The sequence below is a fragment of the Sminthopsis crassicaudata genome, chromosome 2 (assembly GCF_048593235.1).
Source record: "Sminthopsis crassicaudata isolate SCR6 chromosome 2, ASM4859323v1, whole genome shotgun sequence".
Classification (NCBI taxonomy): domain Eukaryota; kingdom Metazoa; phylum Chordata; class Mammalia; order Dasyuromorphia; family Dasyuridae; genus Sminthopsis; species Sminthopsis crassicaudata.
Window position 1 is genome coordinate 600,547,708 of NC_133618.1, and position 11,504 is coordinate 600,559,211.

Here is an 11,504-nt window from a genome sequence, read left to right on the forward strand (position 1 = left end):
TTTGGGAAAAGAGGAAGGAAAGTTAGAATAAACAAGTGGCCGCTTCCATCTGCAGCTCAGAACTAGAAGAGCTGGTGCTTGGGGGAGGGATTGAGAAAAATGACGCAGTTTCTTCTGATTGGATGAAGGCCTAGCCATCAAACTACGAAAAGAAACGCTCGGCCGTAAGCCTTGCACATGCGCGGCAGAGGCCGTCTCAGGCGCCCGTTTGCCAGGGTTTCTTTCCCCTTTGTCAGCATGAAGAGGGGAGAATCCCCCGAGAACACCGGAAGTGAGGGGCAGATCCGACTGGGATTCTGCGTTCTTTGCGGCCTGCCAGCCTCAGGCAAATCTACTCTCTCTCGCTTTCTTAGCGACCAGCTGAGGCGGAAGCAGGGCTGGGACGTAGCCCTCGTAACGTACGATGACATCATCCCAGAAGCGTTCCTCGAGGGCGAGAACGCTCAGGTGCTGGTTTGTTGGGGCCCGAGGTGGGCGGGCGCGCAGTCTCTGTGGACCACAGTGCGGTCGCTTTCGAGATTTCGGGCGGCTTCGGTTCCTCCGGAGCGCTGGACTTCTTGGGTACCTCATTAGGAATTCCCAAGGGTGGGACCAAGTGCTGGGCCAGGAGCTTCTACTTAACCACATCTATTTCCACTCCTTTTCATTCGTGGACCCCGGAAATGAAACACACGCCCTCGCGGCCCCGCCCCAGGAAGATAATCAGTCCCGCCCGCCTGGCACATGGAAGGAACCTGGGACAACCCTACGGGGATTTGCGTCCCCAGGTTAGCTGAGACCTGACGGGAGGTCTTGCACCTTCCGTGGTCGTAACTCCAAGAAACCTGTTCTTCCCCCTCCATGGAATTGGAAAGAACCTTAAAGAGGGTGCCTGGACAGCCATATCCGAGGCCCCGAGTTGATCATAGGGCTGCCCCTTCTGTAAAGGGGATCTGAGCTCAGGCCAGGGGCCAGTCCCAGAATCCTGGTCCCCGGGGCGTCCTGGTGCAGAAAGCGAGGTAGGACTCCACAGGGGTGAACAGAAGACTTTTTAAATGCGCTTTGCGAACGTTCATGTGCTGTGTGGATGCTAGCTATTAATAATATTTAAAGACACAAAATACATAGAATCGCAAAGGAAAATTAATGAACCCTGGGTTAAAAATGATCTAAACCAGTGCTTTCCCATTTTTGATGAGGAAATTGGGGCATAGAACGTTGTCACTGCCCAAAGAAGGCGGCAAGCTCTTACTGGCCTTCCACCACGTGTCAGGCGATGGGTTAACCCCGTGTCACTCACCAGGAAGCTTCAGCAGACAGAGGAGGAGAAGCGATTTGAGGGCTGTCACAATCTCGTGTCCCAGGCTGCCCAGCTCCAAGCCCAGCCCCGAGGTCCAGTCGCCCAGCAGCCCTGGGAAGCTTACCGAGGTGGGAAGCGCTGCTGGAGCCCCCGAGCCTCCGCTTTCTTGTCAGTGCTGGGCGGCATTTGAAGCCATCTTCCCTGTAGCAGCCCTGTGAGGCCCGTGTACTATTACTAACTCCAAATTGGGGGCGACAACAATAACAGCTAACATTTACGTAGCACTGAAGCCGTGCCATGCAGGTTCAGGGCTAAGAGCTTCTCAGTTACTGGGCCGTTGGATCCCCACAACCACCTTAGGTAGTAGGTGTTATCCCCGTTCTGTCAGTTAAAGGCAGGAGTGGCTTACCCGGGGCACAGCTAATGGGGCTGAGGCTGGAGTGGGCTTGGGCCACTCAGGAGCACTGTGGTGCCCGAGGTCCTGGGATATGGGAAGGCCCTTGTTGTCTTCCAGATTCACTCTCTTCTGTGCTGTTGGCTGTGGTTCTTGGTTATTTGTCCTTTACAAGCAAGCTGGGTCCCCGATCATTTAGCAGGTGGTTATCTCCTGCCCATTTGGAGAGCGGGATTAGCTGAAGTATACACAGGTGTGCTCGGGAGTGTGCCAAAGGTTGGCATTCCCATAACCCTTGGATGGTCTGACTTGTACCTTCTCTTACTACTCTGTTCCCAAGCTTTGTGAAATAGTTTTGCACTGTGTGCCATTCTTACTTAGTTTTTCTTAATCCTGTGTTTTACCCCATCTTGCTTTATGAATGCCAATTCTCAGTATTGTGTTTGCATAATCCCTCCTAGACTCTCTCACCATAGTTGTATTATTAATTTTGGACAGTCTTTTTTGAGTCTCTCTCTTGCCTGAGAACAGTGGTAAAGAATATATTTCTTGGAGCTTGGTATTTTTTGCCTATTATGACCTACTTTAGAGTTCATCACCTACTATTGAACATCATATGTTTTATCTTTTGCAGCCATCCCAGTGGAAATCATTCCGACATGAACTTTTGATGTACCTTGAACATTTCTTGATGGCCATCATTAATGGATGCAAATTATCTGCCCCAGCCTTGAAGACTGAAGTCATGTGGGAAAGTTTTGTCGACTGTTTGAAAAATCAAGGTCTCATATTTTCTGGAACAGGAAAGACCCAGGATTACTGTTTAACCAATGCAGCTCTGTCGCAACCTTTATATCTAATGCTGGATGACAATTTTTATTACCAGAGCATGAGATATGAAGTCTACCAACTGGCTCGAAAATGTAATTTACTGTACTTTTTCTTGTTTCCTGGTAACTAAATGATGCAGTAGGCAAAGTCAGGAAGACTTGAATTCAAAAACCTGCCAGGGATACTTCCTGAGCAATTCACTAAACTCAAGCCTCAATTTCCTCTTCTGTAAAATGGTTTTAATAGCTGAAGATCAAATGAGATAACATATGCAAAGCACTTTGCAAACCTGTAAATTCAGTATGAATATTAGCTTATAAGATGATGGTAATGTCAGACATTATATTGAATTCCCTCATGTCTGGCAGTGCTTCAGTTCGCCTAAGAAGTTTGTTAAATTCTAGAGATCAGAGCTTTTTTGAAAGTGAGATAAATTTTCAAATCTTATAGTTACTGCCTATATTTTTTAAAGTTATACATCATAATCTCCTGACTTCAAAGCATTTACTTATGAATATTTTTCTTTTAAATCTTTAGATTCCTCAGGCTTTTGCCAATTATTTTTAGATTGTCCAATTGAGTCCTGTCTAGAAAGGAATCGGCAGAGAAGTAAACCAGTACCTGATGACATCATACAGCTGATGGCAAGAAAGATAGAATCTCCAAATATTCAGAAAAATGCATGGGAACACAACAGCCTCACTGTTAGGAGTACAAGACCTTGTTCAGATGACAAGTATGTTCTGATGGTCAAGGCTTTTGCTAGAATATATTATTAGATATATCTCTATATGCAACCTTGAGACATTCTAGGGTGACTACCTATAAAAGGATTTGCAACAAATAGTGCAGTAGATACCAATTCATTTAGAATTCTAAAGACGAGAGAAAACAATAGGAATGATAGCAGGAGTGTTAGAGGGGAAAGATCTGAGGGGGGGGGGGCAGAGAGAAGAGGTAATGAAGAAGACTAGGTATTTCTTAAGGTCTAAGAAAAGATGGAATGAGTAAAATGTATGACCAGATAAAGGTATTTTCGTGTTCATAAACAAATAAAAAACTTTAAAATCAATTCTTTAAGGATTGCAAAATACATACACGTCATCTCATCTGGTCCTCGCAACCACCTTGTGACGTAGGTGCTAGTATTTTCATTTTACAGGTGCCTAAAACCTTTGTCCTTCAACAAATTGATTACTAGAAAGTTAGAGGATTTCATATTCACGCATTCAAGCATTGTGATGATTATGTGCTTCCTGCAACTGCAGCCATTTACTGTTAGCTTTGTAAAATACTTCTCCCTCCCACCCAGTCAATTCATTAAATAAGCATTTATGTACCTCTTGGGTAGAAAATGCAACTTAATAGAGAAGATAAGACATGCAAACAAGTTAGAATATTAGGGTCTAGACAAAATGATACAAGAAATATGAAAAGGGAAAGTACCTCTTTCATCAGGAAAGGGCGTAGGAAAGGTTTCAGTTGAAGAAGGGGCATCTGCAACCTTAAAAGAAGAGAATTATTTCATCAGTCACAGATTTGTTTGAGGCATAATGGTACTCTATAGCAGAAATGTCAAATTCACAGACTAAGTAGGGAACCAGATTCAATGTAATTGGGAAATGTTTAACAAAACAAACAAATAAGCTGTAACATAATATTCACTTGTGGTTTTCAGACACTGTGTTGCTCATAGGAATCCACTTCTATTTGCTTGACATCCTGCTCTACATTATTGTATTGGGTGGAGAGGAGAGCAGGACAAAATTTAGAAGTCCAAGGGAGGAAGGTAAAGCAGAACTGGCAAAGTCTGAATCGGTGTGTATTTTATTCACTACAAAGAGTCAGGGAAGAGGTTTTTTGTTTTTTTTGTTTTTGGGTTTGTTTTTCCGGAGGCAATTGGGGTTGTGACTTGTCCAGAGTCACATAGCTAGAAAGTGTCTGAGACCAGATTTGAACTCAGTCCTCCTGACTTCAGGGCTGGTGCTCTAAATACTGTGCCACCTAGCTGCCCCCAGAGAAGAGTTTTGAAGGGGCTCATGGCATCGGGAAAATTGTGAAAGCTCTGCCAAAGCATTGGAGAGGGAAGAGACCAGAGGCAAAGAGATGGTTTGGAGTTGATTTAAGAAATACCAGTGAAAGGTAAACCTTAAATCACTAGATAAATGTCAGCTGATTGATAGAGTATAAATAAGACACATAGGTTGGATATTAGAGGTAACAGAGAGAAAAAAGCTAAAGATGACTGAAATTTCAAGCCTGCATAAGTAGGAAGATTTTGGTGTCAAAAAAAAATTTTTAGGGAAGTTGAGGAGATACATTCTTGGTAAACAAGGAGTCTATTTGTGGACATGTTAGTTTGCATTGTCTGGTAAAGTTGTCTAGTCATTTTATTTAAATTATAGACTTATAATTAAGGCAGTGCGTATTTTAATTAATTAAGGAATTAGGGCAAATCAGAGCTGGAGATATATGTAGGTGTGCAGGGGTATATGTGTTTGGGTGTCATGTGATTAAGAAGGTGATCACTAAAGCAGAGAGTTAAGAGAGAATATGACTAAGGAGAGAACTGTTGGATATATCCATCCATAGGGAAGGGAAAGAAAGATGATAAAAGTGAAGACAAGTGGAGTTGTTGTGCAGACAGGAAAAAACCCAAGAAGAAACAGTTACAGAAATCAAAAGCGATGGGAACATAAAGAAGTATACTCATCAAAGGTCAAATGCTGCAGAGAGGTTGGGAATGAAAATTAACAGAAGACCATTGGGTCTGGCAACTAAGATTTGGTCATTGGGTGACCTTGAGGAGAGTACTGTCACAGAACTGTGGGTAGAAGCCAGATTTCCCTGGATGAGTAATGAATGGCTGGCTGGTGGAAAAGGAGATTTGAAACAATCTCTAAGGGACTGCTAAGTGACAAGTAGATAGAGAGCCTTGGGCTTGACATCAGGAAGATGAGTTCAACTCTAGCCTCAGGCACCTACTAGTTCTGTGACATTTGTGTTAGTTCCTCACTTGTAAATGGGGAAACACTGAAGAAGGAAATCACAAACATCTCTACCATCTTTGTCAAGAAACCTGCATGGCCATGACTAAATAAGTAAACAACTAGAAGAAGTGAGAACCTGTTATTTGTAAAGGTTGTTATGCACATAGGGATATTTAAAATTAGGTAGCACAAATTTATAGTGATGTTGATAACAAATGTAATGGTAATAGAATTTATGGAGCATTTTAAGGTTTGCAAAGGCCTTACCTACATATCATTTCATTTGGTCTTCATAACCTTGTAAAGTAGATGCTGTTATTTTTATGATGAAGAAATCAGTTTGAGAAGTTAAGTAATTGGCCCCCAGGGTCACATGGGCAAGAGATTTTTTTTTTTTTTTTGGTAACTATATTCATTCTCTTAAAATGAGGTATCTTTTAAAGAAAAAAAAAGTGTGTGTGCATATTGTGTGCATATAGTTATATAATGTGCACAGAAAAATGTTAGATTTTATACAAACTAGATGGGGGAAGATGGGGAAACTATGACATATATATTCAAATTATTAATATGATTTCAATAATTTCAGCAGAATTAACTGGTTGCCTGTTCCCAGAAAAATACATAAACTTTGTTTAGTTCAGATTCAGGGATCCTGTGGTATGCCAAAGTAGTCATCCCCAGTCACTTAAGGATATTTGAGATAGATATTCTTTACTAAAAGCAAGGAAAAATAACAGTAGAAATAACAATAACTTTTACAAAGAGCTTATTATGTCACATTATACTATAAGGCACTGTACTAAATGTTTTCAGTTATTTGATCTTCACAACAATGTTGGGAAGTAGATGCTAATATTATCCCCATTCCACAGATGGGGAAATTGAGGCAAACAGGGTAAGTGACTTGCTCAGGGTCACACAGCTAATAAGTTCCTGAGGCTGGAATTGAACCCACACCCTCCTAATGCCAGGCCTACTCTTCTATTCATTTGCCTTGTCAATTTGTAGTCCTTACCCCAAACCTTGACATTACCAATTTATCAGCTGTCTCAGAAACCTGAACCACTCTACTGCTGGGCAGTATTTGTGCTTGTTCACCTGCTGGGTGGGTGGATTTCCTTGTTCAGTAAAACAGGCTGTGCTAGAAGTTGAATGTCATATGGTAGAAAAAACATTAAGCTGGGAATCAGGAGACCTGGGTCCTAGCTCTGCCTTTTCTACTCCATCATTGTATCTTCAGACAAGGTACTTCATCCTTCAGTTTCTTCTGTCAGATTACAAGAGTTGGCCTAAGTGACTTCCAAGATCTTCCCATTTGGAGGTTTCTCTTCTTTCCCTAGTTTGGGTGAAATACAGAATTAGACATTCTATCTTCAGCATCAAGGATACCTCAAATTTCTCTGAGAAAAAAAAATCTATAGCCAGCCCACTTCTCCCCTCCACTAAAAGATAACATATACCTCATCTCCAAAAATAAACAGACATTTTTGGCTTTTTTTTTTTTTTTTTTTTTTTTTTTTTTTTTTTTTTAAGAACATGGGGTCATCTATACAAGTGTTATATAATTGGAAGGTACATATTTCCTGTCAGTCAATATATGTTATGTTAAATGAGTAACATTATTTGTGTTTCATGCCTTAATAGGTACTTAATAGATTTTTTTGATGCCAGAATTGAAGTTTTGAAGACTTTTTGATTTAAAATGCTTCTAATTTTTTTTTTTTTTAAAGATGGTTTCATGAGAGTTCATATTTTAGGTCTTTTATTTTAGGAAGTTATAAAAAAATTAGTTGTAGAAGCTTGGGTTACAACTCTTTTTCCTAAAATTGGACTTGTGTCACCAATTAATTTTTAAACAGTATGTTTCAAGTTTTTTTAAAATAGTAAATTCTTTTACAGTACAGAAGTGATTGACTTACTGATTACTGCTTTGAAAAATCCAATACGATATTTTGAAGAAAATGTAGAACAAAAGGTAATTCTTCCTTTATACAACTTAGTTTTGATTTGAAGCAATGCTTTTTTATATAATGATTTGTGCCAGGTTGTTAACATTAAGTATTAAATAAAAAGATATTTATTAGTATAGTATTTTTAAATATTAATTTACAACAGTCACTTTATAAGAATGTGTTCAGGAACATAATTTCCAGCATAGCTTATTTTGCAATATCTAAATGATTCCAAAAACTACTTACCTTGAACTTTCTTACATTCTTTGGGCCCCACCATTCTCTCTCCAAGTCTAGGCAGAACAAATGATGACATCCTGGGTTGAAAGTAGTGACCCAGGAGTAACTGCATTGCCCATGTTGTATATGTATTTATAGAAACTTTTCTTTCTTGATTTTGATTTTTAAAAATTATATGGGGGCAAGTTCGTTGATTATGAGCAATATTTAATGAATGCCTAATCAAACTTGGATTGTTGATTATAGTGTATAGTACACAGGTGGCATTTAAATGTTTGTTGAATTAATTAATATAGCAATATTATTTATATTATATAGGAAACTGATCGAATTATTTGTTCAACTAATATTCTTCATCAAGCTGATCAGAAATTCAGAAGAATTATCTCTCAGACAATGAAGAAAGCCAAAGGTATATAGATATATATATATATATATATGTAAGCTCTTTTAATATGTAAGATTAAAATAAATCAGCCAACTAAAATGTTTTAATATAAATTTTAACTTTTCAATTTCATTCTGATAGCATCTCCAAAACAAATTCTAGCTAGAACTTTGAATTGCAGAATTGCAAAACACTAATGCAGGCCTCAAACACTATGTTATAGAACTATGAATTTATAATATAAATTACTCCAAAGAACCTCTGATATTTTTAATGTGGGTCTTCCACACATAATTTATAATCCACCCATGTCGTTTCATTCTATGAATTTTTGTCTATGCTATTCCATAAGTTCTCCACACAGAATCTGATAGATTAAATTGGGGATGGTGATGTTTTGGAAATCATTTTTCACAAAATTCCCTTAGAGACTCTACTACCATATGTAAACTTATTTCATCTTATATAATGTAGCATACGTTTTTGAGCAACACTATTTTGCTGGTTTGGCTTACAAAATAAAACAGTGCCAAATTAAATGCCCTATCATGTAGGAAAAAATGTACAGCAGAGTGAAACAGAAAAGGTAAAATCATGTTTAATTTCTGGGCACTTTTATTGGATATTTACATTTTTTTTGTTTGTTTCTAAATTGAACATGAAATTGTACCAGAAAAAGAGTATAATAGAAATTTTGTACCAAAATAAGTTTTCTAGGTGACTTTATGGGCTCAGGCCACAACAGAACACTGATCAGATTATCTTTATCACTGATAACCTTTGGGTGTTTTTCCAGAAATTGTCTCATTCTTGTTCATTACTACATTTTATACCAATAAGATGATTCACCTGTTTTAATTCTTTATCAAAATAAGGATTTTTTTCTGTCTAGCATTACTGCATTGGTAAGAGTAAATTTATGAACTCTTATTATTTAAACAAATTTCTTTTGTTTGAATCATTTCAGTTAATAGGTCTGTATCACATAACATTTTTGTCTCTGTCTCCATAACTTCCCAAACAAGTGATCATTATTTATTCTATTCCAAATAATTACTTTGTACCTCCTCCCTCCCCAAGAGTTCTGACAATATATAAATAGGCTATATTTGTTTAATTTGCTTAAGATTGTATTTTTCTTTTAGATGAAAAAGTGATTGCCTACAAGCTGAAACTTCTGGCAGAAGAACTTAACAAGCTTAAGACAGACTTTTTGGATGATCTACGACAAGGGAATAGTAAAAGAATTTCATGCTTTCATCAAAATAGCATTTCAGATGTCATTCGCTTATTTCATTATGAGAGAGATAATATTGTGCAGAAATACATTCCAAATGAGTATTAAATTGATTTGCATTGTGGATGGATTATCTGTAATTTTTTCAAGCAAACATTCACAAACTAGTTAAAGATCAATAGTTTAAAATGACTGGTAGATCAGAATATCTAGTAAAAAAAACATTATCCTAAAAGATCAGAATGTTAAGAAAGGAAAATAATTAAAGTGTATCATGTGCTTTTCAGTGAGCATGGCCAAGCAACAGAAATTTGGGAGTACCACAATGCTCTACTGTAGGCAAGCAACCCAGGATAATAAAGATGAAGACAGATGCATAAAATAAAATTAAGATACATAAACAAAACTTAGCTAAGAATTTAGTGAGAATGTTTGTCTCTGAAGCCGATTGATCCCCAAATTGCCCAGATTAAAGTAGAATTGAGGTGACAGATAATAAATATAAAGGGAAGATAAATGTTTAAATAGAGAACTGCAATGGGTTCTTGAGTCTTTCAGCATTAGGCTAGTACTGAGGGAGAGAAGAGCTAGAATGATCTGCTTACCCATAAACTTAGGTTGAGGTTGTTTTGAGGCAATGTGGTTTATCGGAAAGGGTTTTAGATTCGAAATATAGAGAAACCCAAGTTTGAATTAGATTGTGAGCTCCTTTAGGGGAGGGACTATCTTGTTTTTCTTTGTATTCTTGGGACTTAACACAGTGTCTGGCATATAGGAGGCACTTGATAAATGTTGAGTGATCTTGCCTTCAATATTGTGACCATGAACAATTAATTCATTTAACCTTTCTGAGCCTTGATTTCTTTTTTTCTTTTTTTTTTAATTTTAACCTTTTTTTTTTCCCCCCCCTGAGGCTGGGGTTAAGTGACTTGCCCAGGGTCACACAGCTAGGAAGTGTTAAGTGTCTGAGACCAGGTTTGAACTCAGGTCCTGCTGAATTCAAAGCTGGTGCTCTATCCACTGCGCCACCTAGCTGCCCGCCTGAGCCTTGATTTCTTCATCTGCAAAATGATTCTTTCTCAAAGGATTTAGTGTGGGAATCAAATAAAATAATGTTTAAAGTGCTCTGCAGACATCAGAACAGTATTTTTGCTACATTATTGCTTAGTAAAGCTGCTTTTGCTGATTGATAATATATTCAAGTTCAATTAACAAAATATAAATTGGGTTATAGATCTTTTAAAAAGAATATTAATCATTAGAAAGTGGTATTTTATTCATATTTTACAAAAGCAAAGCTTCACAACATGAACTGCACTAAAGTTGAGTTATTCAGCATTAAATTCTTCTGTAATCGCTGCACAATATAATGTATCTTACATCCGTAACTCGTTTCATCTTTTGAATACAAAATATGCTCTTTACATTGAAATACATATTAACAAAAGTGAACACAACGCATATAGACTCTTAAAACTGACCAATAAAAAAATATTTAGGAGGGAATGTTTTTTGTAATAGGACATTAGTTAGATATACATTTTTCTCAGAGCCTGAATTTGTCATGAAGCCTGACTGAAAATTTCTTCGTAATTTAACATTCCCTGTGTCATATAAATCCTGCACTTTTATGGCAACACATCTATTTCTGTATTGAAAAAGTGATGGAAAATATCCTTTGGGATTATCCAGTTTTTACTTGGATTTCAAGAAGCTGTATTTATACACTCCATTTGTAAAATCAACTAATATTTTTCCCTGTTAATCTTTACAGTTTCTTAAAAAAAAAATGTTAGTGGAAATAACTTATCTACCAACTTTAAATCTAAAGTGTTTGTTTATGTTCATTGAACAAATTTAGTCTCAGAACATTAAAATGTCTGTTAACAATAAAGTACTATAAATAGTGCATGTTAAATTTTTTCCAACAAATTTTGTTTATAAAATCTTTGACTAAAAATAAAGGGGGCAAAAATGTGTGTTTAATACTTAAGTGTAGGAATTAACATTCTTTCAAATAATTTAAATAAATTCCTAAATTTTAAAATACAAAAATTTTAGTAGATCGACCTTCAACAATTTAATGCATTTCAGCATACTGAGAATTAAATTTAGCTTGTAAGCAGATTATGACTTTAGAATACCAATTGTGCTCTTTATTTTAGGTTATAGCAAATATTCGTATTTACA

At 37.3% G+C, this 11,504-nt stretch overlaps 1 protein-coding gene across 2 annotated transcripts; it reads left to right on the top strand.

Annotated features, from left to right (window-relative positions):
* The first annotated feature begins 152 nt into the window (after positions 1-152).
* PSTK (phosphoseryl-tRNA kinase) lies at positions 153-11,208 on the top strand. Of its 2 annotated transcripts, none has more exons than XM_074295798.1 (6): positions 153-447; positions 2,308-2,596; positions 3,042-3,240; positions 7,397-7,472; positions 8,008-8,101; positions 9,223-11,208. In XM_074295798.1, exons 1-6 carry the CDS (start codon positions 178-180, stop codon positions 9,420-9,422), a joined length of 1,128 nt encoding a protein of 375 aa, XP_074151899.1. In that variant the 5' UTR covers positions 153-177; the 3' UTR covers positions 9,423-11,208. The 2 variants fall into 2 exon arrangements, with proteins under 2 accessions (XP_074151899.1, XP_074151900.1); XM_074295799.1 differs by lacking the exon at positions 153-447 and adding an exon at positions 1,062-1,407.
* The last annotated feature ends 296 nt before the right edge of the window (positions 11,209-11,504 follow it).

Bases quoted from the DNA above. Each gene is read 5' to 3' on its own strand.
- PSTK (XM_074295798.1), top strand. From the start codon at position 178: ATGCGCGGCAGAGGCCGTCTCAGGCGCCCGTTTGCCAGGGTTTCTTTC. The intron at 2,597-3,041 runs GTAATTTACTGT...TTAAATCTTTAG, and splicing joins CTACCAACTGGCTCGAAAAT to ATTCCTCAGGCTTTTGCCAA. The intron at 7,473-8,007 runs GTAATTCTTCCT...TATATTATATAG, and splicing joins AAGAAAATGTAGAACAAAAG to GAAACTGATCGAATTATTTG.